The sequence below is a fragment of the Oncorhynchus mykiss genome, chromosome 25 (genome assembly GCF_013265735.2).
Source record: "Oncorhynchus mykiss isolate Arlee chromosome 25, USDA_OmykA_1.1, whole genome shotgun sequence".
NCBI classification, from domain to species: Eukaryota; Metazoa; Chordata; class Actinopteri; order Salmoniformes; family Salmonidae; genus Oncorhynchus; species Oncorhynchus mykiss.
In genome coordinates, this window is record NC_048589.1 from 24,433,969 (window position 1) to 24,460,296 (window position 26,328).

Below are 26,328 nucleotides of genomic sequence, written 5' to 3' on the forward strand. Positions count from 1 at the left end.
GGAAACACTTTGAAGTTTGTGGAAATGTGAAAGGAATGTAGGAGAATATAACACAAAAGATCTGGTAAAAGATAATACAAAGAAAAAAACAACCGTTATTTTGTAATTTGTTTGTACCATCTTTGAAATGTAACAGAAAGGACATAATGTATTATTAGGTTTTGGCCACTAGATGGCAGCAGTGTATGTGCAAAGTTTTAGACTGATCCAATGAACCATTGCATTTCTGTTCAAAATGTTATATCAAGACTGCCCAAATGTGCCTGATTTGTTTATTAATAACTTTTCATGTTCAAAATTGTGCACTCTCCTCAAACAACAGCATGGTATTCATTCACTGTAATAGCTACTGTAAATTTGACAGTGCAGTTAGATTAACAAGAATTTAAGCTTTCTGCCAATATCAGATATGTCTATGTCCTGGGAAATGTTCTTGTTACTTACAACCTCATGCTACTCGCATTAGCCCACGTTAGCTCAACCGTCCCGTGGAAGGGACACCGATCCCGAAGAATTTGGAGTCTTTTGGATCTAGACTTGGTACTCCGGTACCGCTTGCTGTGCGGTAGCAGTGAGAACAGCCTATGACTTGGGTGACTGGAGTCATAGGCAATTTTTGGGTCCTTCCTGTGACACCGCCTAGTATATAGGTCCTGGATGGCAGGAAGCTTGGCCCCAGTGATGTACTGGGCTGTACGCTCTACCCTCTGTAGTTTCTTACGGTCAGATGCCAAGCAGTTGCCATACCAGGCGGTGAGGCAACCAGTCAGGATGCTCTCGATGGTGCATCTGTAGAACTTATTGAGGATCTGGGGACTAATGCCAAATCTTTTCAGTCTCCTGAGGGGGAAAAGGCGTTGTCGTGCCTTCTTCACGACTTTCTTGGTGTGTTTGGACCATGATAGTTTGTTGGTGATGTGATCTCGACCCGCTCCACTACAGTCCTGTCGATGTGAATGGGGGCGTGTTCGGCCCTCCTTTTCCTGTAGTCCACAATCATCTCCACGATCATGACCATGTACAACCTTGTGTTACAGTACAGTATGTTGATTAGGTGAATGTGTTAAGGGTTGTCTACAGCTGGACAGCCATTCTCACCGATGTACCATAGCAGGAAAGTCCTCATTGAAAGTCCACTACACAACACAAGGTTAGGTAATACCATGAGGGTCTAGCCTCCAAAGAATATTACAAACTAAAACAGCAAGATTTTGCTGTTTTCTTTCTTCACAATTTACAAATCACAATAAAGACTACCATGATGACAGTCACTTTATCTAAGTGTGTAGCTCACAACATGATATATAAACAGTCATCAACCAGAGGAAGATAACATACAATTGAAGTCGGAAGTTTACATACACCTTAGCCAAACACATTTAAACTCAGTTTTTCACAATACCTGACATTTAATCCTAGTAAAACAAATCCCTGTTTTAGGTCAGTTAGGATCACCACTTTATTTTAAGAATGTGAAATGTCAGAATAATTGTAGAAAGAATGATTTATTTCAGCTTTTATTTCCTTCATCACATTCCCAGTGGGTCAGAAGTTTACATACACCCAATTAGTATTTGGTAGCATTGCTTTTAAATTGTTTAACTTGGGTCAAACATTTTGGGTAGCCCTCCACAAGCTCCCCACAATAAATTGGGTGAATTTTGGCCCATTCCTCCTGAACAGAGCTGGTGTAACTGAGTCAGGTTTGTAGGCCTCCTTGCTCGCACACACTTTTTCAGTTCTGCTCACAAATTTTCTATAGGATTGAGGTCAGGGCTTTGTGATGGACACTCCAATATCTTGAGTTTGTTGTCCTTTAGACATTTTACCACAACTTTGAAAGCATGGTTGGGGTCATTGTCCATTTGGAAGACCCATTTGCAGCCAAGCTTTAATTTCCTGACTGATGTCTTGAGATGTTGTTTCAATATATCCACATAATTTTTCTACCTCATTATGCCATCTATTTTGTGAAGTGCACCAGTCCCTCCTGCAGCAAAGCACTCCCAAAACATGATGTTGCCACTCTCGTGCTTCACGGTTGGGATGGTGTTCTTACTTCGGCTTGCAAGGCTCCCCCTTTTTCCTCCAAACATAACGATGGTCATTATGGCCAAACAGTTCTATTTTTGTTTCATCAGACCAGAGGACATTTTTCCAAAAAGTAAGATCTTTGTCCCCATGTGCAGTTGAAATCCGTAGTCTGGCTTTTTAATGGTGGTTTTGGAGCAGTGGCTTCTTCCTTGCTGAGCAGCCTTTCAGGTTATGTCGATATAGGACTCATTTAACTTTTGTACCTTTTTCCTCCATCTTCACAAAGTCCTCTGCTGTTGTTCTGTGATTGAGTTGCACTTTTTGCACCAAAGTACACATAAGAGACGTGTCTCCTTCCTGAGGGGTATGACGGCTGCATGGTCCCATGGTGTTTATACTTGCATATTATTGTTTGTACAGATGAACGTGGTACCTTCACGTGTTCGGAAATTGCTCCCAAGGATGAACCAGACTTGTGGAGGTCAAACATTTTTTTTGATTTTCCCATGATGTCAAGCAAAGAGGCACTTAGTTTGAAGGTAGGCCTTGAAATACATCCACAGGTACACCTCCAACTGACTCAAATTATGTCAATTAGCCTATCAGAAGCTTCTAAAACCATGACATCATTTTATGGAATTTTCCAAGCTGTTTAAAGGCACAGTCAACTTAGCGTATGTAAACTTCTGACCCACTGGAATTGTAATACAGTGAATTATAAGTGAAATAATCTGTCTGTAAACAAAAAAATAATAATTACTTGTGTCATGCACAAAGTAGATGTCCCAACCGACTTGCCAAAACTATAGTTTGTTAACAATAAATTTGTGGAGTGGTTGAAAAACAAGTTTTAATGACTCCAACCTAAGTGTATGTAAACTTCCGACTTCAACTGTAAGTGTATGTATACTTCAGACTTCAACTGTACATGCGCACATTTTCCAAGCCAAATTTCCAAACATTTACTCTAGGGTCTCACGTGTGATAACAGCATCCTAGAAAGACACTTGACCAACTGGTGTGAGGAAGTAGTCCTTGAGGTTGCTGCGCTTGTCTATAGCAACTCTGGTTGCCCTGTTTGTTGAGCTGTTTCTTGGGTCCAGGAAGCTGATGTCCCCCTGTACCAGCTGTCTCCACTCTCCAGTACGCAGGTCCCCATTGGGTGTGAAGCTTTCAAAAAACGTGAGGTGGATGTATTGTGTTGATGACTGTGTTGTCAGTGTCTGTAGTGCAAAAGTAATTGTGGAGAGCCACATAGGCCTTCACAATGGTCTCAGCTTTCTCTGGGGCAACCTCAAGGGCTCATCCCAGGATCCTCCATCTTGCAGAAAGGATCCCAAAGCAGTACTCTGAAATTCTTCTGACTATTGAGTGGTGGCAGTTGTAGATCTTGTTGGAGTCATCAAAGCCAGAAGAACCTTTGAATAAAATAAGCGTTTCCAGGCTCCTGAATTGCACAGCGGTCTAAGGCGCTGCATCTCAGTGCTAGAGGCGTCACTACAGACCCTGGTTTGATCCCGGGCTGTATCACAAGCGGCCGTGATCGGGAGTCCCATGGGCGGTGCACAATTGACCCAGCGACGTCCAGGTTAGGGGAGGGTTTGGCCGGGGTAGGCCGTCATTGTAAAATAAGAATTTGTTCTTAACTGACTTGCCTAGTTAAATAAAGGTAAAAAAACAGGAACATGAAGGCAAACAACTGTAGCCCCGGGTTTCCCAAACTCGGACACCAATGGGTGCACATGTTGTTTTTCCCCTAGCACTACAAAGCTGATTCAAATAAACAACTAATCACCAAGCTTTGATCATTTGAATCAGCTGTGAAGTTTTAGGGCAACAACCAAAACGTGTACCCCTTAGGGTCCTGAGGACCAAGTTTGGGAAACGCTGGTGTAGCCTATGTTTTGGACATACAGTAGGCCCTTATTCTCTTACTGGGATGTCAGATCCCTTTTATGTGAAGCATATAATTACAGCGTCTATATTGGTATAATTTTCACATCATATGTGTAATCAAATGTATTTAGTATATCTTACATGGATATGGTCGCATCAGGTTTACCATCAGCGGGAATTGTTGGGTCCACCGACAAGCACTCTGGCCTTGGTAGCAGTAGCTGGCCTGCAATGAGTTGGGAGCCGAAGTTGCTCCTGACTACGATCCCACTTCGATCATGATGTAACGCAACGAAAAGAGTCAGCTACCCCCCAAAACCAAGTCCACCTACGAACATGCACACACGTAGATCTACGCACATAAACCGTGTAGCCGCCTTAACCCCTAACCCTATGTTCTAGCACAGCTAATGCTAGCCAGCTAGCTAACTAGCCACCTAGCCTCCTTTTGCATATTTGTAACATATAATATTAATTTTCATTTGTAACATACTGTATATAGGCCTAAGGCCGAGACAATAAAAAGACAGAGTGGCAGAATAAATTCAACCACACATTTGTTTCATTATAAAACCGGGAGATCAACATCTGTCTGGTGAAGTCCACAAAACATATTGCACGTAACAAACAGTTACACAACCTAAAGCATGTTCAAGCTAGGTAAGTCCAAATCCCTATCTCCATCGATGGCTAATTTAGGAAAGGGATAATTTTATCTATCTAGCTAGCCAGTGGAGGATAACAACACAACGAGATGCAACAATTCAAGTTTTTTTCTGTCAATAATGACGTTTCGCTTGTGATGTGGTTAGTCTGAAACCAAATCCAAACTGGCTTCCCATGTATTTTTGTTGGTCATTTTTGGGGGAAAGTCTGGATTCCCTTGTCAGCCATAAATACACGCCACTGCATACAGAATAATATGAAATGCTCTGAGACCAGTTTGTTAAAATAAGTCAGTGCATAGATATGGGAAACTTGAGAGGATGCCTCTGAATAAGCAATGAGTCACTGGCTGTATGTAAATGTTTGCGCATTTACCTGTTCGTTCTCAATGATGTAACAATGCTCATTTTAGCAGAAGGCTGTCCTGTCTTCGCCCAGAGGTTCGGCGCTGGAAGCTGTGAAATTCTCTCTTCCCAAGCCACCAATGTCTGATCACTGTGAGCGTACAGTAGCTCGGAATAGGGGATGGGCAGTAGTAGCCTTAGATGTCAAATGTGTTGATTTTCTGATGTAGACCACTTATTGACATGTCAATTATTCGTTTTTGTCAAACTATTAAAGTGCTCTTCATTACGGCAATGGACCCAATGATAACAATATAGGGAAGAAATCAGATTTTTCCACTTGAGCTAGCCTGTTAGATTAAGGTGTATGGTTCCTCATTATTTTATTAATGGCCATGATGACAAAACCATGTCCAGTAGCCACATGATCTAAATTACTTAATAAATTGTAGTATTCTATGCTGTGTTATAAAGCTGCATTGTCCTATATAGCCTATTTTATATGGAATGGGGTCCACATAATAAATGACTATTTAATTTTCTATGTTTTTGGAGATTAGGGGACGCCACATGGAAGGCAGAGAAAGGTGGCACCAGGGCGCACAAGTCATGACAGACTTCTGGTTGATATCTTTTCCTCTGGACAGGACCAGCTCACAGTCTCTGGAGAAACTCAAGTACTCTGTAGCCAAAACCAAACTTGCCACCAGCTTCAAGTTCTCCATCCCAGAATTGAAGGTTAGGATTTGTGTCTCATAGCTACCAAGAGGCTCAAATAGACAAACAAAGTCACTTGGCTTGGAGTGTACCTCCTTCATTGACCTCCCAAGCATGACATAACATTAGCATTTTCTATGTACAGTAGCAACTCACATCTGACAACACAGCAGCTCTATGGTAATGAATGACAACACTGCGATCCACTAGAAATTAAAGTTTAACGAGACCACAGTTGGACAAGTATTTCCACCTCACAGTCAATATTCCACGCAATACATCTGCGATGGCTGATGGTGTTCAGGTCAGCAGTGGTCAGACTCAAGAGTATTATATATTTACAGGACAAAGGTGTTCGGTTGCCTTCTCTGGTGAAGTGGTGGGCTCAGATTTCACTCTTCAAGTGGTGGTTTAGAGTCTTTCAGAAGGTTTTCCATGAGACCCATTTCACTCAACTTGATCGATAAGGTCTACTAGCTTGTCCTACGTTTCAATTGTGGGAAAAAGCTAACTGAAACCTGCTCCTTGTTTTGAGGCTAAGTGGAATGGTACAATGTAATCACCTGTTATATGTTTACACTTCAAGTGTTACAATTGTAACGTTTCCACTTCTAATCTCCCAGGTTGGTACATTAGACGTCCTCCTGGGTGTGTCAGATGACCTCTCTAGACTGGACACTCACTCAAACTGAGAGGTAAAAGCCATTTTTAGTGCCATGTTGGCGTATTTTGTGCTTGTGTGTTTCCTCACTATGTTATAGGCTAGTAGTAATTTACTCTACTAACTCAATACCTCTTTAAGTTCTTATTTCATGATTAATTTATGCTAGGAGGATGCTGACATTTTGTTTCCTGCTTTTCCATTGGCTTGAATTTGATTTTGGCCACCCGATGGCAGCAATGGTGTGTGCAACGTTTCCGACTAATCCAGTGAAGAATTACATTACTACACAATATGTTGTATCAAGTCTGTCAGGAGTTTGCCCAAATGTGTCGAATTGGTCAATTGATACATTTTCACCTTCCAACAGGACAATGACCCTAAGCTCACAGCCAAGACAATGCATGAGTGGCTTCGGGACAAATCTCTCAATGTCATTGAGTGGCCCAGCCAGAGCCCGGACTTGAACCCGATCGAACATCTCTGGAGAGACCTGAAAATAGCTGTGCAGCGACACTCCCCAACCAACCTGACAGAGATTGACATTATCTGCAGAGAAGAATAGGAGAAACTCCCCAAATACAGGTGTGCCAAGCTTGTAGCATTATAACAAAGAAGACTCGAGTCTGTAATTGCTTGTAAAGGTGCTTCAACAGAGTACTGAGCAAAGCGTCTGAACACTTATATAAATGTGATATTTCATAATTAGATTTTTTTATTTTATTTGCAGAAATTTCTTAACCTGTTTTTGCTCTATTGTGTAGTATTGTGTGTAGATTGATGAGGGAAAAAACAATTTAATCAATTTTAGAATAAGGCTGTAACGTAACAAAATGTGGAAAAAGTCAAGGGTTTCTGACTTAAGAAAGTTCTGACAGCTGACATTCTACAGCTAAGAGACTAGCAATAGTATGCTCACTGTTCTCCCCTCATCTCCCCACCACATCTACCCTCATCAGAGGGGAGATCTTTTTGTCTTTGACAAAAAATTGTCAAAATTGTCAGCCACCCTAGTCATAGACTGTTCTCTCTGCTACTGCACGGCAAATGGTGCCGGAGTGCCAAGTCTTGGTCCAAAAGGCTTCTAAACAGCTTCTACCCCCAAGCCATAAGACTCCTGAACATCTAATCAAATGGCTATCCATACAATTTGCATTGCCTCCCTGGCTACCCAGACTATATGCATGGTCACTTTAATAACTCTACCTACATGTACATATTACCTCAATTAACTTGACACTGGTGCCCCCGCACATTGACTCTGTACTGGTATCCCCTGTATATAGCCCCGTTATTATTTTACTACCACTCTTGAATTACTTGTTATATTTATATAATACTTTTGTTGCATTGTTGGTTAAGGGCCTGTATGTAAGCATTTCACTGTAAGGTCTACACCTATTGTTTTCGACGCGTGTGACAAATAACATTTTATTTTATTTAATCATAAAGTCTCCCAGTCACCCTCAAAAGCCTACTTCAAGGCCTTGCTGGGTATCTTGGCTTGTTTTGGGGATTTTGTCTTCATTGTTTGCAGGATTGTAATGGTGATGCAGAGTTTAGTTGGTTTGATGGATGTGTTTTGGATTCTTAATTTAGTCTTTACTCTCATGCACATGTATACTGAACAAAAATATAAACGCAACATGCAACAATTTCAAAGAGTTACAGTTCTTATGAAGAAATCAGTCAATTTAATTAAATTCATTCGGCCCTAATCTATGGATTTCACATGACTGGAAATACGGATATGCATCTGTTGGTCACAGATACCTTAAAAGAAATGGGCCTTACAATGGACCTCAGCATCTCATCACGGTATCTCTGTGCATTGAAATTGCCATCGATAAAATGCAATTGTGTTCGTTGTCTGTAGCTTAAGCCTGCCCATAAAATAACCCCACCAACATCTTGGGGCACTCTGTTTACAGCATTGACATCAATAAACCGCTCGCCCACACAACGCCATGCACGCTGTCTGCCATCTGCCCGGTACAGTTGGAACCGGGATTCATCTGTGAAGAGCACATTTCTTCAGCGTGCCAGTGGCATTCGAAGAGGAGCATTTGCCCACTGAAGTTTATTTACGACACCAAACTGCAGTCAGGTCAAAACCCAGGTGAGGTTGACGAGCATGCAGATGAGCTTCCATGATACGGTTTTTGACAGTTTGTGCAGAAATGATTCAGTTGTGCAAACCCACAGTTTCATCAGCTGTCTGGGTGGCTGGTCTCAGATGATCCCGCAGGTGAAGAAGCCAGATGTGGAGGTCCTGGGCTGGCGTGATTACATGCGGTCTGCAGGTTGTGAGGCCGGATGGATGTACAGTACTGCCAAATTCTCTAAAACAACGTTGAAGGCGGCTTTTGGTAGATAAATTAACATTAAAATCTCTGGCAACAGCTCTGGTGGACATTCCTGATGTCAGCATGCCAATTGCACACTCCCTCAAAACTTGGCATTGTGTTGTGTGACAAAACTGCACATTTTGGAGTGGCCTTTTATTGTCCCCAGCACAAGGTATAATTAATGATCATGCTCTTTAATCAGCTCTTGATATTCCAAACCTGTCAGGTGGATGGATTATCTTGTCAAAGGAGATGGGATGTAAACAAACAGGGATGTAAACAAATTTGTGCACATTTTTTTTTGTTGGTGCGTATGGAACATTTCTGGGATTTTTTATTTCAGCTCATGAAACATGAGACCAACATTTTACATGTTGCGTTTATATTTTTGTTAAGTGTTAGTAGATTGTCCCTGCTATCACTGCGGAACACTGTTGAGATATTATGCTCTCTGTCTCCCTCTGTCTGCCAGGTGGCCCTTGAAATGACAGGATTGAGCGCTGTGTTTCCGCAGGGCTACTACTCCTACATCTGTGTCCAGATCAGTGTCACGCCTCTGGATCCTAGCTAGTAAGTAGCCAATGAGGAGTGGGCCCCAATCCCAAATTAACCTAGTTCCCTGTTAACTTCAAAAGCCTAAATAAGTATTAACAATATGGTGGGCCTCAACCTTGCCACCAGAGGGTTAAGATTGAGAGATTATCATATTGTTAATACATATCTAGTCCTTTCAGTTGGATGAAGGGAAGTCAAAAAGGATCTAGGGTTAGGAAGGAGGGATTGGTTTGGGATTGGGATTGGGTTGTCAATGCATCCTGAACTCCCCATGGACGAGAATAAACCCTGTAAAAATACCAAAACCCTTTAAATAAGTGGTTGATCTTAGCAAAGATTTTTTTTAAAGATTTAGATATTATTAATATCAAGATAACCAGGAATTCAAATTTCAGATACACTTTTTCAGATTTGATGATCTTCAATGACTACAAGCAAGCAACCTTTTTCAGATGTTGAGAATCCATTTCTAGATATGATCTACAGACCAAAGAAAATATATGTACTGCTGATCCTTGATTTGGCCCCACTTGGCCTACATGGTATTATGTGACCATATGAATGTATACAAAATCTATTGCAGGTCGGGACCAATGATATGCAACAGAAAATACATCCATGTTGTGCCTACAGAATTCACCCTCAAAGTGTGGACTAAACTTCCAAGTCAACAGCAACAGTTCTATTTCTTGCGCCCAATCCGAAATCCACCCAGTTCTGGACTCAATCTGAGAGGATTGATATGAAGCTAAATCCTCATGGGATTTGGGATGTGATTCTGAGGTATTGCTGACTGTGGATCTGTGATGTCGTAATACTGATCTTTTTGCCTCACAAAAACGTCACATTTTTTTACCTTTATTTAACCAGGCAAGTCAGTTAAGAACACATTTTTATTTTCAGTGACTGCCTGTTCAGGGGCAAAACCTTGTCAGCTCTGGGGTTTGAACTCACAACCTTCCGGTTACTAGTCCAACGCTCTAACCACTAGGCTACCCTGCTGCCCCACATGTTTTTACACTTTGTGACTGCAATAGAAGTTTTTGTATGGTAAATGTGATGTTGTCACGCCCTGACCGTAGAGAGCCTTTTAATGTCTCTATTTGGTTTGGTTTGGTCAGGGTGTGATTTGGGGTTGGCATTCTATGTTTCGTTTTCTATGATTTGGTGTTTCTATGTTTTGGCCGGGTATGGTTCTCAATCAGGGACAGCTGTCTATCGTTGTCTCTGATTGGGAACCATACTTAGGTAGCCCTTTTTCCCTCCTTTCTATGTGGGAAGTATACTTTGGTTAGGGCACATAGCCTTTAGCTTCACGGTTTGTTTTGTAGTGTTTATTGTTTTGTTCAGCGTCTTTTTTTCTAAATAAAGGAATATGTACGCTCACCACCCTGCACCTTAGTCCTCCTTATTCAACAGCCGTGACAGATGTCCTTGTGTTATCTATAATTGTTCATGCTGAACATGTACAGGTAACTGACAAAATAATGGAAACACGAGTAGGCCTAAATGAGGGACACAAACTATATTGAAAGCAGGTGCCTCCACACAGCTATGGTTCCAGTTGATTAAGCAGCTAAAATCCCATCATGCTTAGGGTTATGAATAAAAATTCTGGGCAGGCCATTTTTTGCCATTATTTTGGCTACCATAGGATGACAATGCCCCCATCCACAGGGAACAAATGGTAACTGAATGGTTTGATGAGCATGATGCCATGGCCATCTCAGTCACCAGATCTCGACTCAATGTAACACTTATGGGAGATTCTGGAGCAGCGCCATCACCAACACACCATCAACCAAACACAATTTGTGGAAGAATTGTGTCACATCCCTCCAATAGAGTTTCAGACACTTGTAGAATCTATGCCAAGGAGCGTTGAATCTGTTGTGGCTCGCGGTGGCCCGATGCCCTATTAAGACACTTTATGTTGGTATATAGGAAAATGCCCTTTGTCAGTTGTGGAAAGATGAGATCGGTTTAGCACCTGAGCACGAGATATCACCGTACATTTAATCTGACCCACTGGACTGGAATCTTACAGTATGTCAGAGCGTCTCAAATTGTGCAATTGTATCTGTTAGCAGAGAGCGTCCTAACTCAGTTTTCTGGAGACGTGTGTAATTGCGAAGCTGTCCCGTTATCAAAAGGGAAACAGCAGATATTGATGTAATTTAGTGGTTATGCTTTGACATTACCTCTGACAATAACTTCGTATTCATTTCCCTGACTACGTTTTTTTATTTTCCTATGTGTTGTCAAGACATATGTATTGTAGTGTGCCATGCGCTCACCAACAAGTTCTGCATCAATTCCCACTCACACAGCGACGATTCTAGCATGTAAATCTTGGTGGGGCAAAAAATACTAATAATAATATGCATGCCAGCAAAGCCACTACACAACACTGAACAATACATGAATTGCACCATAACGGTGACAAACGGTGCCCACAAACTGTTAGGGACTACATAAAGCTGTCCCAACAGCAGTCCCAACACATTACCACTGCTACACCTGGCTATCAGCGGAGCCTCTTGCAGCGAAACAGTTCATTCAGCCTCATTTTCTGTCTTTTAAAAAAAACATAGCTGGTATGTGTAACGAATGTCGTCGAGAGAAGGAGAAGAGGACCAAGGTGCAGCGTGGTAAGTATTCATCATGCGTTTAATAAATACGAACACTTGAACAAAATGTCATGGTCTTCCTCTTCTTCAGATGAAGAGGAGAAGCGAGAAGGATCGGAGGACCAAAATGCGAAATGGTATGTGTTCATGATGAATATTTAATTAAGAAAGTACTGAACACTGAATACAAAAACAATAAACCAATAACGACCGTGAAGCTATAAATGAGACCTGTGCTGACACAAGCAACTAACATAGACAATCACCCACAAACAAACAGTGCAACCCAGGCTACCTAAGTATGATTCTCAATCAGAGACAACTAATGACACCTGCCTCGGATTGAGAACCATACTAGGCCGAAACATACAAATCCCCAAATCATAGAAAAACAAACATAGACTGCCCACCCCAACTCACGCCCTGACCATACTAAATAAATACAAAACAAAGGAAATAAAGGTCAGAACGTGACACAAAAACAACAAACGAACAGTTCTGCAAGGTGCAATACACAAAACAGAAAACAACTACCCACAAACCATAGTGGGAAAACAGGCTGCCTAAGTATGGTTCTCAATCAGAGACAATGATTGACAGCTGCCTCTGATTGGGAACCATACCAGGCCAAACACCTAGAAATATAACACACAGAATCAAAACATAGAATGCCCACCCCAACTCACGCCCCGACCAAACTAAAATAGAGACATAAAAAAGGAACTAAGGTAAGGACGTGACTTGGTTAAACAAACGTGGTTTCTACTGACAATTGAGATGTGGTGGTTAATTTCTTTACCATCAAATGCAGAGAGACAAACTTATCACACAAGTCAGAGTTATACTTAAACTACATTTTTATTCACTTATTAATAAGGGTGCAGATCAATACAACACACACATATAAAGTGAATCGATTGAGTGCTCTACAATAATGAAGGCTGGTCGAAGAATCACCCTCAGATGATTCGTTGAGAGCCCCGAAACCAAAGTATTGTAATGAAACTGGCAAGGAGCAGGTCTCGAACCCTCGACCTTCTAGCCCGACTGTGCCGCAAAAGCATGCTCGTGCGGCAGAGTAGATATCCACGCTTATAAACCCAGGGTCGTTACACTACTCCCTCCTTTCAAAGAGCGCGTCCTCGCGCTAGCTTGCAACTCAAAGTCTTATAGGTACGCGCTCACCGGTCAAGCACACGCACTGTCGTGGATGCAAGGTCCGATCACTTCTGACACCAATGTAATGAAACAGGTAAGGAGCAGGTCTCGAACCCTCAACCTTCTAGCCCAAAGTCCAGCGCGCTATCGACTGGAAAGCAAAAGCATGCTCGTGCGGCAGAGTAGATTTCCGCGCTAACTGAAACCTGCTCCTTGTTTTGAGGCTAAGTGGAATGTTACAATGTAATAATCACCTGTTATATGTTTACACTTCAAGTGTTACGATTGTAACGTTTCCACTTCTAATCTCCAGAAAACAAAGAGACCATGTATGTATGTGGCTTTATTAACTAAATTATAATGTTTTTTTTTTTTACATTGTTTGCAAACTGATATGTGACACGTATTATTGTCAAAATAGCATGCAAAACAGGTACGTGTGACACGTATTATTGTCAAAATAGCATGCAAAACAGGTAGCCCCAACTGCCCTTAATGACGGGTCGCCACTGTACTCACATCATATCACCTCACTTCAACCATACGGAATAATTGTGTTAATTGCCCATACCGGTTTGGTAAATTCAAAACTTCAAGCAGAGTAATATCCACCCACAGAGGATATCCGCCCACAGAGCTCAGAGGCGCAGCAGCAGTGTGTCAGTGTGAGTGTGTGTGTGAGAGAGAAAAAGCGCGAGAGAGAGAGAGAGGAGAAAGGAGAGACAGAGAGAGAGATTACTTAATTGCTGCTTTGGTAACGGGAGAGCACGGAGCGAGGTTTTGCGCAATGGCTTTCCTCCTTTTTAAAATTAGTATACTTTATAGGCTACCTGCACTTTAAACTGTTCATGTACATGAAACACAAGTCTGTTGATTGCATTTCGACATTTTCGACGCCAAAAATAGCCTACGACAGCAGGAAAGATGTGGACTATACCCAAACCCCGATATAGGAACTGCAACAGTTTGGACACGAGGGATGAAGCCGAGATAGCCGTGAACATTGGCGGGGTGAAGCTCGTTTTATACGGGGATGTGCTTAACCGCTACCCGGAGAGTCGACTTGCAGAACTTATCAACTGCTCAACTCTGAATTATGACATTATCTACTCACTTTGTGATGACTACGACCCCGGTAAAAGGGAGTTTTATTTTGACCGGGATCCTGACGCTTTCAGATGTATCATTGACGTGTATTACTTCGGTGAGATTCACATCAAACGAGGAATCTGTCCCATTTGTTTTATTAAAGAGATGGAATTCTGGAAAATTGACCAAAGCTATTTGGACGAGTGCTGTAAAAGTGACTTGACTGAAAAAGAGGAAGAGCTGGCTGAGATTGCCAACAAAGTGAAGCTTATCTTGGATGATCTAGATGTGGTCCCTTCTGTCAACCGCTCAGCGCGGTACCAAAAGTTCCTTTGGAAACTCATGGAGAAACCAGAGTCCTCATTGCCTGCGCGCATTATCGCCATTGCATCTTTCCTCTTTGTCCTTGTGTCATCCTTGGTGATGTGCGTGGGTACCATTCCAGAAGTCCAAATGGAGGACGACGAGGGAGACCTTGTGGAACACCCAACGCTGGAGGCCATCGAGACAGCCTGCATAGGCTGGTTCACCGTAGAATATCTGCTGCGTTTTATGTCCTCCCCAAACAAACTGCACTTTTTCCTATCCTTTATGAACATAATAGACTTCATGGCTATCATGCCCTTTTACGTGGTGCTGACCCTAACTTACCTGGGTACGACCATGATGGATCTGGCCAAGGTCCAGCAAGCGGTCCAGGCGCTTCGCATCATGCGTATTGCCCGGATCTTCAAACTGGCGCGTCACTCCTCCGGGCTACAGACTCTCACCTATGCGCTGAAGAGGAGTTTCAAAGAGCTGGGGTTGCTCCTTATGTACATGGGCATAGGGATATTCGTGTTTTCAGCACTGGGCTACACCCTGGAGCAAAGCCACCCGGAGACCCTCTTCAGTAGCATCCCACAGTCCTTCTGGTGGGCTATTATCACCATGACGACCGTAGGCTATGGAGACATTTACCCCAAAACCACGCTCGGAAAGTGCAACGCAGCCATCAGCTTCCTGTGTGGGGTGATAGCCATCGCGTTGCCCATTCACCCCATTATCAACAACTTCGTTATTTTTTACAATAAACAGAGATTGCTCGAGACTGCGGCCAAGCACGAGCTGGAGCTCATGGAGTTGCAGTCTAGCGAGGACTCAATGGTGAAGGCCACGCGCAAGTCTGGCGCATTGGGCGCATTGGAGAGCTCTATGCGCCCCTCACGTAGTGATAATTCTATACCACTTATTGAGGAATCAACCAGGACTTTGAAGTCGAAAAAGTATTGCTCCGAAACAGAATCGTTTTAACTTGACATAGACATAGGCCTATTGTATAGTGACGCGTTTCAATTCCACGAGAAATTGGCTAGCTTCTACACAGTAAATCAAGGATAGTTGAAATCACAGTGTTAAAAACTTTTGGGTTAAATTGACTCTACTGGGAGTTATTTTAACCCTCAAGAGAGTGATATTATCTGTGGAGTTAGTGTTGATAACTGGAGTTGATTGGGACAGAGTACTTTAGGAGCAACCAGAGACAAGGAATTAAATACAGTGCCTTGCGAAAGTATTCGGCCCCCTTGAACTTTGCGACCTTTTGCCACATTTCAGGCTTCAAACATAAAGATATAAAACTGTATTTTTTTGTGAAGAATAAACAACAAGTGTGACACAATCATGAAGTAGAACAACATTTATTGGATATTTCAAACTTTTTTAACAAATCAAAAACTGAAAAATTGGGCGTGCAAAATTATTCAGCCCCCTTAAGTTAATACTTTGTAGCGCCACCTTTTGCTGCGATTATAGCTGTAAGTCGCTTGGGGTATGTCTCTATCAGTTTTGCACATCGAGAGACTGAATTTTTTTCCCATTCCTCCTTGCAAAACAGCTCAAGCTCAGTGAGGTTGGATGGAGAGCATTTGTGAACAGCAGTTTTCAGTTCTTTCCACAGATTCTCGATTGGATTCAGGTCTGGACTTTGACTTGGCCTTTCTAACACCTGGATATGTTTATTTTTGAACCATTCCATTGTAGATTTTGCTGTATGTTTTGGATCATTGTCTTGTTGGAAGACAAATCTCCATCCCAGTCTCAGGTCTTTTGCAGACTCCATCAGGTTTTCTTCCAGAATGGTCCTGTATTTGGCTCCATCCATCTTCCCATCAATTTTAACCATCTTCCCTGTCCCTGCTGAAGAAAAGCAGGCCCAAACCTTGATGCTGCCACCACCATGTTTGACAGTGGGCATGGTGTGTTCAGGGTGATGAGCTGTGTTGCTTTTACGCCAAACATAACGTTTTGCATTGTTGCCAAAAAGTTCAATTTTGGTTTCATCTGACCAGAGCACCTTCTTCCACATGTTTGGTGTGTCTCCCAGGTGGCTTGTGGCAAACTTTAAATAACACTTTTTATGGATATCTTTAAGAAATGGCTTTCTTCTTGCCACTCTTCCATAAAGGCCAGATTTGTGCAATATGCGACTGATTGTTGTCCTATGGACAGAGTCTCCCACCTCAGCTGTAGATCTCTGCAGTTCATACAGAGTGATCATGGGCCTCTTGGCTGCATCTCTGATCAGTCTTCTCCTTGTATGAGCTGAAAGTTTAGAGGGACGGCCAGGTCTTGGTAGATTTGCAGTGGTCTGATACTCCTTCCATTTCAATATTATCGCTTGCACAGTGCTCCTTGGGATGTTTAAAGCTTGGGAAATCTTTTTGTTTCCAAATCCGGCTTTAAACTTCTTCACAACAGTATCTCGGACCTGCCTGGTGTGTTCCTTGTTCTTCATGATGCTCTCTGCGCTTTTAACGGACCTCTGAGACTATCACAGTGCAGGTGCATTTATACGGAGACTTGATTACACACAGGTGGATTGTATTTATCATCATTAGTCATTTAGGTCAATATTGGATCATTCAGAGATCCTCACTGAACTTCTGGAGAGAGTTTGCTGCACTGAAAGTAAAGGGGCTGAATAATTTTGCACGCACAATTTTTCAGTTTTTGATTTGTTAAAAAAAATTGAAATATCCAATAAATGTCGTTCCACTTCATGATTGTGTCCCACTTGTTGTTGATTCTTCACAAAAAAATACAGTTTTATATCTTTATGTTTGAAGCCTGAAATGTGGCAAAAGGTCGCAAAGTTCAAGGGGGCCGAATTCTTTCGCAAGGCACTGTATATGGAGTTGTCTACGATGTGGGAGGAGCATCATTGGCATATTTCCCAGCTTGCTCTGTTGAAGCTTGATTTATTAAATTGTTTGTTTCAATATCTGTGTTTTTGCATGCACATTTTTGTTGTTGTTTTTTTTAATCTTATGCTACACAAAGATAAGAAACTTAGATTTTTCTAAACTAATCCAATCGGTAAATGGTTGGATTTCTAGAAACCAGTAGTGAGATAGTTGTTCCAGTTTATATGGTGTAGTTGGTAGTCTCCATGTACTGCATTTTCTTCCCTACTATGACAGTTATTCTGTAAGCAAATTGTAGGGATGTAAAATTGTTGGATATCGTCCTGCAAGTTGGATTCCAGTAGAGATTTCATTTCACATTACAAACCACCATAATGTGAAACATTAAGAAATATTCATATATGTTTTTAACACCCTTATAACACAAAGGAAGTAAACCGAAAGAGAAATGTACTCTGCTGGAGGTGATTGTTAATTCAAAACAACACTGAAAATAGTAAAATGTCAATTGGTGTTACATTTAAGCAACTCTCTGAGAGTTGGACATTTACTCCATTTAGTGTTGTTTTAAATCCCAAAATATCAACACCATGATCAGAGTAGTTTTAACACAAAATGGAGGTGGAACCATATAAACCCCCAAATAGTGTTACATTTCACTCCATAGGAGTTGAATTCACTCTTGTGATTTTACCATGTACATGTGGGTCTGGTGACTCTAGTCAGTCAACAGCAAACATCAAGAATTGAGTTTTTCGGGGAGAATTGTAATTGTATTTATTCAATTAGCATCGAATAAAGCGTTTGCATGAGAAACATTGAAATAGACCTGAGTGTCCAACTCTGGAGACATAGGCATACTAATGTGGAGCTTAACCACCCCATTGTCATTTCTTCTGAGGAAAGTCATTTTGAAATACAGTGCTCACTCCTGAGCGTCATGTGTTGTTCCTATGTCTTTGATGTTTGTACAGGGGGATGCCTGCAATTATTATACCGGTGCACAGACCTTTTATATACAGATAGCCTAATGGGTATTTTTTTAATCCTCAATGCAATTTAAAAATTTTATGCATTGGCTTGTCTTCTGGACCTGCAGTGGAAAGAATGGCATTTTGTTTTTTATCTGAGGTACATAAAATATTAGCCTCGTAATTACCAGACTAACATTCATATAAGCTTGCAAGATCAAGCAGCTTGCAAGGCTAATGAATATATTCTAATGAATATAGTGAACAAAAATATAAAAGCAACGTGCAACAATTTCAAAGATTTACAGTTCATATAAAGAAATCAGTCAATTGAAATACATTCATTAGGCCCTAATCTATGGATTTCACATGACTGAGAATACAGACATGCATATGTTGGTCAGAGATACCACTCCCCCCAAAAAAGGTAGGGGAGTGGAAAAGAAAACCAGTCCGTTTCTGGTGGGACCCCCATTTGCCTCATGCAGCGCGACACATGTCCTTCGCACAAAGTTGATCAGGCTGTTGATTGTGGCCTGTGTAATGTTGTCCCATTCCTCTACAATGGCTGTGCGTAGTTCCTGGATATTGGCGGAAACTGGAACATGCTGTTGTATACGTTGATTGCCCACATGACGTCATACACATGGTCTGCAGTTGTGAGGCCGGTTGGAAGTACTGCCAAATTCTCTAAAACGACGTTGGAGGTGCCATATTAACATTAGAAATGAACATTCAATTGTCTGGCAACAGCTCTGTTGGACATTCCTGCAGTCAGCATGCCAATTGAACAGTCCCTTAAAACTTAAGACATCTGTGGCATTGTGTTGTGTGGCAAAACTGCACATTTTAGAGTGGCCTTTTATTGTCCCCAGCTCAAGGTGCACCTGTGTAATTATCATGCTGTTTAATCAGCTTCTTGATATGTCACACTTGTCAGGTGGATGGATTATCTTGGCAAAGGAGAAATGCTCACAGACAGGGATGTAAACAAATTTGTGCACAAAATCGGGGAGAAGTAAGCTTTTTGTGTGTAAGGAACATTTCTGGGATCTTTTATTTCATGAGATATGGGACCAGCACTTTACATGTTGCATTTATGTTTTTGTTCAGTGTGTTTACCAAGAACACAACTACCTTTCAACGACATCTAAGCGCCACGGAATTGATATGTGAATAAAACTATACATTTGGTTTTATAGGCCAATAATAACGATCATTATAGTCTCAAGTACCCTAACTTCTAATCACAAAATCATGACATTGATGTTTATATAACTGTTCTCTCTCATTTTTTGTCATGCAAGCTCCATATATTGCCGCCTCCTCCTCAGTGCATCTGTTGGTGTCTGTCTGACACTAACTGAAGCTCACTAATAACTGCCTCTACACATTCCCTTTCACAACACACTTTGCTAACCCCTGTTCCCATTTCTGTAAACAAAATGGCTGTACAGTGCCTTCAAAAAGTATTCACACCCCTTGACTTTTTCGACATTTTGTTGTTTCATCCTAAAAAAAAAGTATTACATTGAGATGTTGTGTCACTGGCCTAAACACAATACCTCATAATGTCAAAGAGGAATTATGTTTTCGATAATAAGTATTCAACCCCTTTATAGCAAGCCTAAATAATTCCAGGGGCTTGCTTTTAACAAGCCACATAGTAAGTTGCATGGACTCCCTCTGTGTGCAATAATAATGCCTAATATGATTTTTGAGTGACGACCTCATTTCTGTTCCCCACAAATAAAATTATCTGTAAGGTCCCTCAGTTGAGCAGTGAATTTCAAACACAGATTCAACTACAAAGACCAGGAAGATTGTCCAATGCTTCGCAAAAAAGGGCACCTATTGGTAGATGGGTAAAAAAAATAAAGCAGACATTGATGATCCCTTAGAGCATGGTATTAATTAAAATCAAATCAAGTTTTCTTTGTCACGTGCGCAGAATACAACAAGTGTAGACCATGGAATTACTTAATTTCGAGCCCTTTCTTAGCAATGCAGTTAAAAAAAGGTGAAAATTAACAAATAGATACAAAGAAAATAGTAACACAATAAAATAACGCAATAAAATAACAATAAAGAGGCTATGTACAGGTTATATAGAAGGAGTACCGGTACCAAGTCAGTATACAGGGGTACGAGGTAATTGGCGTGTTTGATTGAGGTAATGTAAATGTAAGTTTGGTTAGATGATGTACATGTACAGTAGGTAGGGGGTGAAAAGCAGAACGTCTGGGAAGTCGTTTAACTTACTGTTCAGCAGTCTTATGGCTTTGGGGTAGAAGCTGTTCAGGAGCCTTTTGGTCCCAGACTCCGGAACTGCTTACCATGCGGTAGTAGAGAGAACAGACTGTGACTTGAACATTTCTGTCTAGCAATGATCAACAACCAACTTGACAGAGCTTGAAGAATTAAAAAAAATAATCATGTGCAAATATTGTACAATCCAGGTGTGAAAACTCTTAGAGGCTTACCCAGAAAGACCCACATCTGTAATCACTGCCAAAGGTGATTCTAAGGATTGGGTTACACAAAGCAACTTGCCAGCAGAGTTCAGGGCGGACAATTTCAGTTGAAACTGGTCAGGGAGAGATTTGGGTTCTCCTCAAAATTAAATTTATTGACAGCTAAATCATAACTTGTACGATCATTTGTATAGATCTGCTGTTGTGCTAGTCTCTGTTCTGTCAACCCTGATTGCAGGTTGTGCACTGAAAACTGTGTTGACATGACAACTGGGTCAGAATTCCGAACCTTCCGATAGATAATGTGGCAAAAGTGTTTGTTTTGATTGGCTCTTGCTTGCAACTATTTTCACACAGTTGAAAAGTTTCAACTGGATGCAACCAGGTTGCAGATGAGTTGCTTAATAGTTGCAGGTGTTTCACAAAGCAATCAAGAAGCAACTCTGTTCCAAGCAACTAAAATGGTGTGCAAGTTGCATCGTGTAACGGCAGCCTAACATGTATTGACTCAGGGGATTGATTACTTATCTAATCAAGATATATGAGTGTTTATTTTTAATTATTTTTTAAACAAATTTTGACATTAAATTGTATTTTGTGTAGATTCTTGACAAAAAAATGACACTTCAATCTATTCGAATCCCACTTTGTAACACAACAAAATGTGGAAAAAGTAAAAAGGTGTGAATACTTTCTGATGGCGCTGTACATCCCACTGACAAGACATTACTACATCTGTCAACCACATTGATTAGATGTTTTGATTAACTGAAAGGTTAACTACTCATATGCCAATTCTAAAATACAGCAAAGGTTACATTCCCTGCTTTTGGTTCCATGTTTGAAGTTGTCGAAAAATTGTCCCGTGTCAAACAATATTAGAATAATTTAAAACAGGCCTCCCGCGTGGCGCAGTGTTCTAAGGCAGCGCTCCCCAAACTTTTTTGCCCCACAGACTGGTCATTACATGACCGGAATATCGATTAGGCCTATAAATTCCAGTTTGGCTTTGAGTGCAGCCAATTTATCTGCCAACTTAAAGACAGTTGTCATTCTCCTCTAAAGTCTGTTTCTGAAGACAGATTGAGTTCGTTGAGCGGGTTTAATATGTCGCGCAGGTAAACAAGTTTTGCAACCCATTCCTCGTCATTGAAATGTGCTGCCAGTGGTGAGGGGGAATATACATGGCTGTGACTTCAGAAAAAAAACTAAATACTGTAAAGTTTCTTAAGAGCTAGAAGCAGAGCTGCCATATATGTCGGCGCCATCTCCTTGTGGCACCCATCCCACCACAAGGAGTCTCTAGAGTGTGATGACCCAAGTAAAGCACCCCCAGCCAAACCCTTCCCTAACCTGGACGATGCTGGGCCAATTGTGTGCCGCCCTCTGGGAGTCCCGAACACGACCCGCGTGAAGCAGCCTGGGATTGAACCCGGGTCTGTAGTGATGCCTCTAAGCACTACGATACAGTGCCTTATACCGCTGCACAACTCGGGAGCCCCCCCAACTAATTAGTTCTAAAGGGAAATAAATACATAAATAAAAGTTGTCAAGGTGATGAGCGGTGCCCTGTTTTCTCCAGACGTGACGCTTGGCATTCAGGCCAAAGAGTTAAATCTTGGTTTCATCAGACCAGAGAATCTTGTTTCACATGGTCTGAGAGTCTTAAGGTACCTTTTGGTAAACTCCAAGTGGGCTGTCAGGTGCCTTTTACTGAGGAGTGGCTTCCGTCTGGCCACTCTTCCATAATGTCCTGATTGGTGGAGTGCTGCAGAAATGGTTGTCCTTCTGGAAGGTTCCCCCATCTCCACAGAGGAACTCTAGAGCTCTGTCAGAGTGACCAAAAGGTTCTTGGTCACCTCCCTGACCAAGGCCCTTCTTCCCCGATTGCTCAGTTTGGCCGGGTGGCAAGCTCTACGACGAGAGGTTCCAAACCTCTTCCATAGAAGGATGATGGAAGCCACTGTGTTCTTGGGGACCTCCAATACTGCAGAAATGTTTTGGTACACTTCCCCAGATCTGTGCCTCGACACAATCCTGTCTTGGAGCTCTACGGACAATTTCTTCAACCTCGTGGCTTGCTTTTTCCTCTGACATGCACTGTCAACTGTGGGATGTTATATAGACAGGTGTGTGACTTTCCAAATAATGTCCAATTAATTGAATTTAGCACAGGTTGACTCCAATCAAGTTGTAGAAATATCTCAAGGATGATCAATGGAAACAGGATGCACCTGAGCTCAATTTATAATCTCTCAGCAAAGGGTCTGAATACTTATGTAAATAAGGTATTTCTGTTTTTATTTTTAATACATTAGCAAAAATGTCTAAAAAACTGTTTTGCTTTGTCATTATGGGGTATTGTGTAGATTGATGAGGAAAAGGCTGTAACAAAATGTGAAAAGAGTGAAGGGGTCTGAATACTTTCTGAATGCACTATACAGTCGGGCAAAAAAGTATTTAGTCAGCCACCAATTGTGCAAGTTCTCCCACTTAAAAAGGTGAGAGAGGCCTGTAATTTTCATCATAGGTACACTTCAACTATGACAGACAAAATGAAAAAAAGAAAAATCCTGAAAATCACATTGTAGGATTTTTAAAGAATTTATTTGCAAATTAAGGTAGAAAATAAGTATTTGGTCACCTACAAACAAGCAAGATTTCTGGCTCTCACAGACCTGTAACTTCTTCTTTAAGAGGCTCCTCTGTCCTCCACTCGTTAGATGACGTTATTACGCAAACCTTGTAACGTGAAGAGTTTTCCTAGTAGATGTTTGATATTTATACATTGTACGTTGTATGGAAAATATCCAGATCAAAGAGAATGTTTTGGGAAAGATTAAATGTTAAGTTAGACAACTAACTTAATAAAATCTAGACCTTGCCTCATTAACTTGGTACGCCCAGAGAATTGCCCTAAAGGCGGTTACGCCCACTTCTGACCCAAGGGTATAAAATCTGTGAGTATAGAATTTACAGAGAAGACTACGTGACCCAAGCTGCAGCCAAGGTCTAAAAAGTCAACGAACCCAGAACGCAACGCAAGTTTGAAGACAAAATAAATCCTTTTCTACCCAAGCTACGGATGAGTAGCTGTGTCTAAGCGGGTGAATTCAAGTCGAACCACCTAGCCTCCATCTCCCATTGAATCGTGGTATCTAAAGGGTTTCATTCCTATGCTGTGAGCTCTGAGCTACAGAGCTGTCGGTCCTCAGAAGACTCCTTCCAGAGCAAAGGGTGAGGGAACAGACTCCTAAGCCAAAAGGACACTGACATCGGGAGGACGGTCAAAGAGGTGCGCCGGAGTAGTGCGTCATCGAGCAGCCTGAACGTTACTCTGAATGGTCCACGCAGAGAATCCTCGGAGATCATCCCCACGTAATTACATCATTTTATTCTGACCCATAAGAGAGGCAGTTTGGGGCAAGGCTAGGGTTAGAATAGCATAGCTGACAAATTCACCCAAATGTATATTTCTCTTGTGTACTTTCTTTTTCTCTCTCTCTTTGAAATCCCCATTTTGGGTAACACGCGCCATAGTGTGTTGACCCGTTATGCTAAGTTCTAATCAATAGCCTATAATATGTTTTGTCTATGTTTATCTTTTATCCTCATTTTAGCTTTTTAGTAAATATATATTTAACTAAGATTGGTGTGGTACGAACTCATTGGTGAGACCCGGGTCCGTGCAGATTCACTGGCTATACGACGTTCAGAACGAGATTGGTAGAGGCAACTGGTTAATTGGCAGCTGTTGTAAAATCGATATTCTGATATTCTTTGAGTTAATTTGGGAAATAGAAACTCAATAAAAACTAGTTTTCCCATGGTGCCCCAGGTTAATGAGTTAATAATTGCTTGATTCAGTTAATCACGCAATTAGAAACTTGTAATCATTTGATGAGCAGCAGTCGTCACATTAACTAATACAACGTCACGACACCAGTAACACGTCAAAGTGATACAAAGGCTTTGTTTACACAGGCAGCCCAATTCTAATCCTTTGCCTAATTATTAGTTGCTTGTGTAAATGCACCCTAAGAACTTTTACAGATACATTTTCTCTGATCCATTAATTTTGGTCTGAAGTTTTTGAATGTCAATTTCTGTCAATTACACAGCTACAGCCAAGTCTCTGGGATGTCAGATGAGCTTCCTTTATCCGGACAGAGAAAGAGAAAGGAGACAGTCCAAACTGAAGAAAGACAGATGGCTGCAGTCCAAGGTTTTAATTGGCTAATTACTTGGACCAGAGATGGTCACATTCGAGGAGCGGAGATTATGAGACATTTGGACCGGAGATTATGAGACATTCGAGGAGTTGTTGACGAAATTGGAGGAGAGTGAAGAGAGAGAGAGCTGTTGGTTTGGCGTAGGATGCACGGCATTCGCCCTGAGGAGCATGTTAGCTGTCCAATGCCACCTGTGTCAGTTCCTCGTACTCAGCCTGAAACTTGTGTTAAAGTTCCGGAAGATTTGATGCCGGCTATACACACCAGGCCTCCAGTACACCTTCACAACCCGGTGTGTCCTGTTCCTTCTCCCCGCACTTGCCCTGAGGTGCGTGTCCTCGACCCAGTACCACCAGTGCCAACACCATGCACCAGGTTTCCTGTGCGTCTCCAGAGCCCTGTATGTCATGTTCTTCCTCCCCGCACTCACCCTGAGGTGCGTGTCTCCAGCCCGGTACTACCAGTGCCGGCACCACGCACCAAGGCACCAGTGCGCCTCCAGTGTCCAGTACTCCCTGTTCCTGCTCCTCGCACTCGCCCTGAGGTGCGTGTCCCCAACCCGGTACCACCAGTGCCGGCACCACGCACCAGGCCTATAGTGCGCCTTGGCAGTCCAGTACGCCCTGTTCCTTCTCCCCGCACTAGCCCTGAGGTGCGTGTCCTCGGCCCAGTACCACCAGTGCCGGCACCACGCACCAGGCCTGCAGTGCGCCTCGCCAGTCCAGAGCGTCTGGCGACAGTACCCAGTCTAGAGCGTCTGGCAACAGTACCCAGTCTAGAGCGTCCGGCTACAGTACCCAGTCCAGAGTGTCCGGCTACAGTACCCAGTCCAGAGCGTCCGGCTACAGTACCCAGTCCAGAGCGTCCGGCTACAGTACCCAGTCCAGAGCGTCCGGCTACAGTACTCAGTCCACAGCGTCCGGCTAGAGTACCCAGTCCACAGCGTCCGGCTAGAGTACCCAGTCCACAGCGTCCGGCTAGAGTACCCAGTCCAGAGCGTCCGGCTAGAGTACCCAGTCCAGAGCGTCCGGCAACAGTACCCAGTTCGGAACCTCCTACGACGGGTCGCAGTCCGGAACCTACCACGACGGGTCACAGTCCGGAACCTACCACGTCGGGTCGCAGTCCGGAACCTACCAGTCCGGATCCGCCAGAGTCTCCCTCCAGTCCGGATCCGCCAGAGTCTCCCTCTAGTCCGGATCCGCCAGAGTCTCCCTCCAGTCCGGATCCGCCAGAGTCTCCCTCCAGTCCGGATCCGCCAAAGTCTCCCGTCTGTCCTGAGCCGCCAGAGCCGCCAGCCAGCCAGGAGCCGCCAGCCAGCCAGGAGCCGCCAGAGCCGTCAGCCAGCCAGGAGACGCCAGAGCCGTC

At 42.5% G+C, this 26,328-nt stretch overlaps 1 protein-coding gene across 1 annotated transcript; it reads left to right on the top strand.

Moving 5' to 3' along the window:
* The first annotated feature begins 13,644 nt into the window (after window positions 1-13,644).
* On the top strand, window positions 13,645-15,688 carry LOC110505684 (potassium voltage-gated channel subfamily F member 1-like). Its single transcript, XM_021585070.2, has one exon. It carries the CDS (start codon window positions 13,934-13,936, stop codon window positions 15,389-15,391), a length of 1,458 nt encoding a protein of 485 aa, XP_021440745.1. The 5' UTR covers window positions 13,645-13,933; the 3' UTR covers window positions 15,392-15,688.
* The last annotated feature ends 10,640 nt before the right edge of the window (window positions 15,689-26,328 follow it).

Coding starts and splice junctions, on each gene's coding strand:
- LOC110505684 (XM_021585070.2), top strand. CDS start 13,934: ATGTGGACTATACCCAAACCCCGATATAGGAACTGCAACAGTTTGGAC.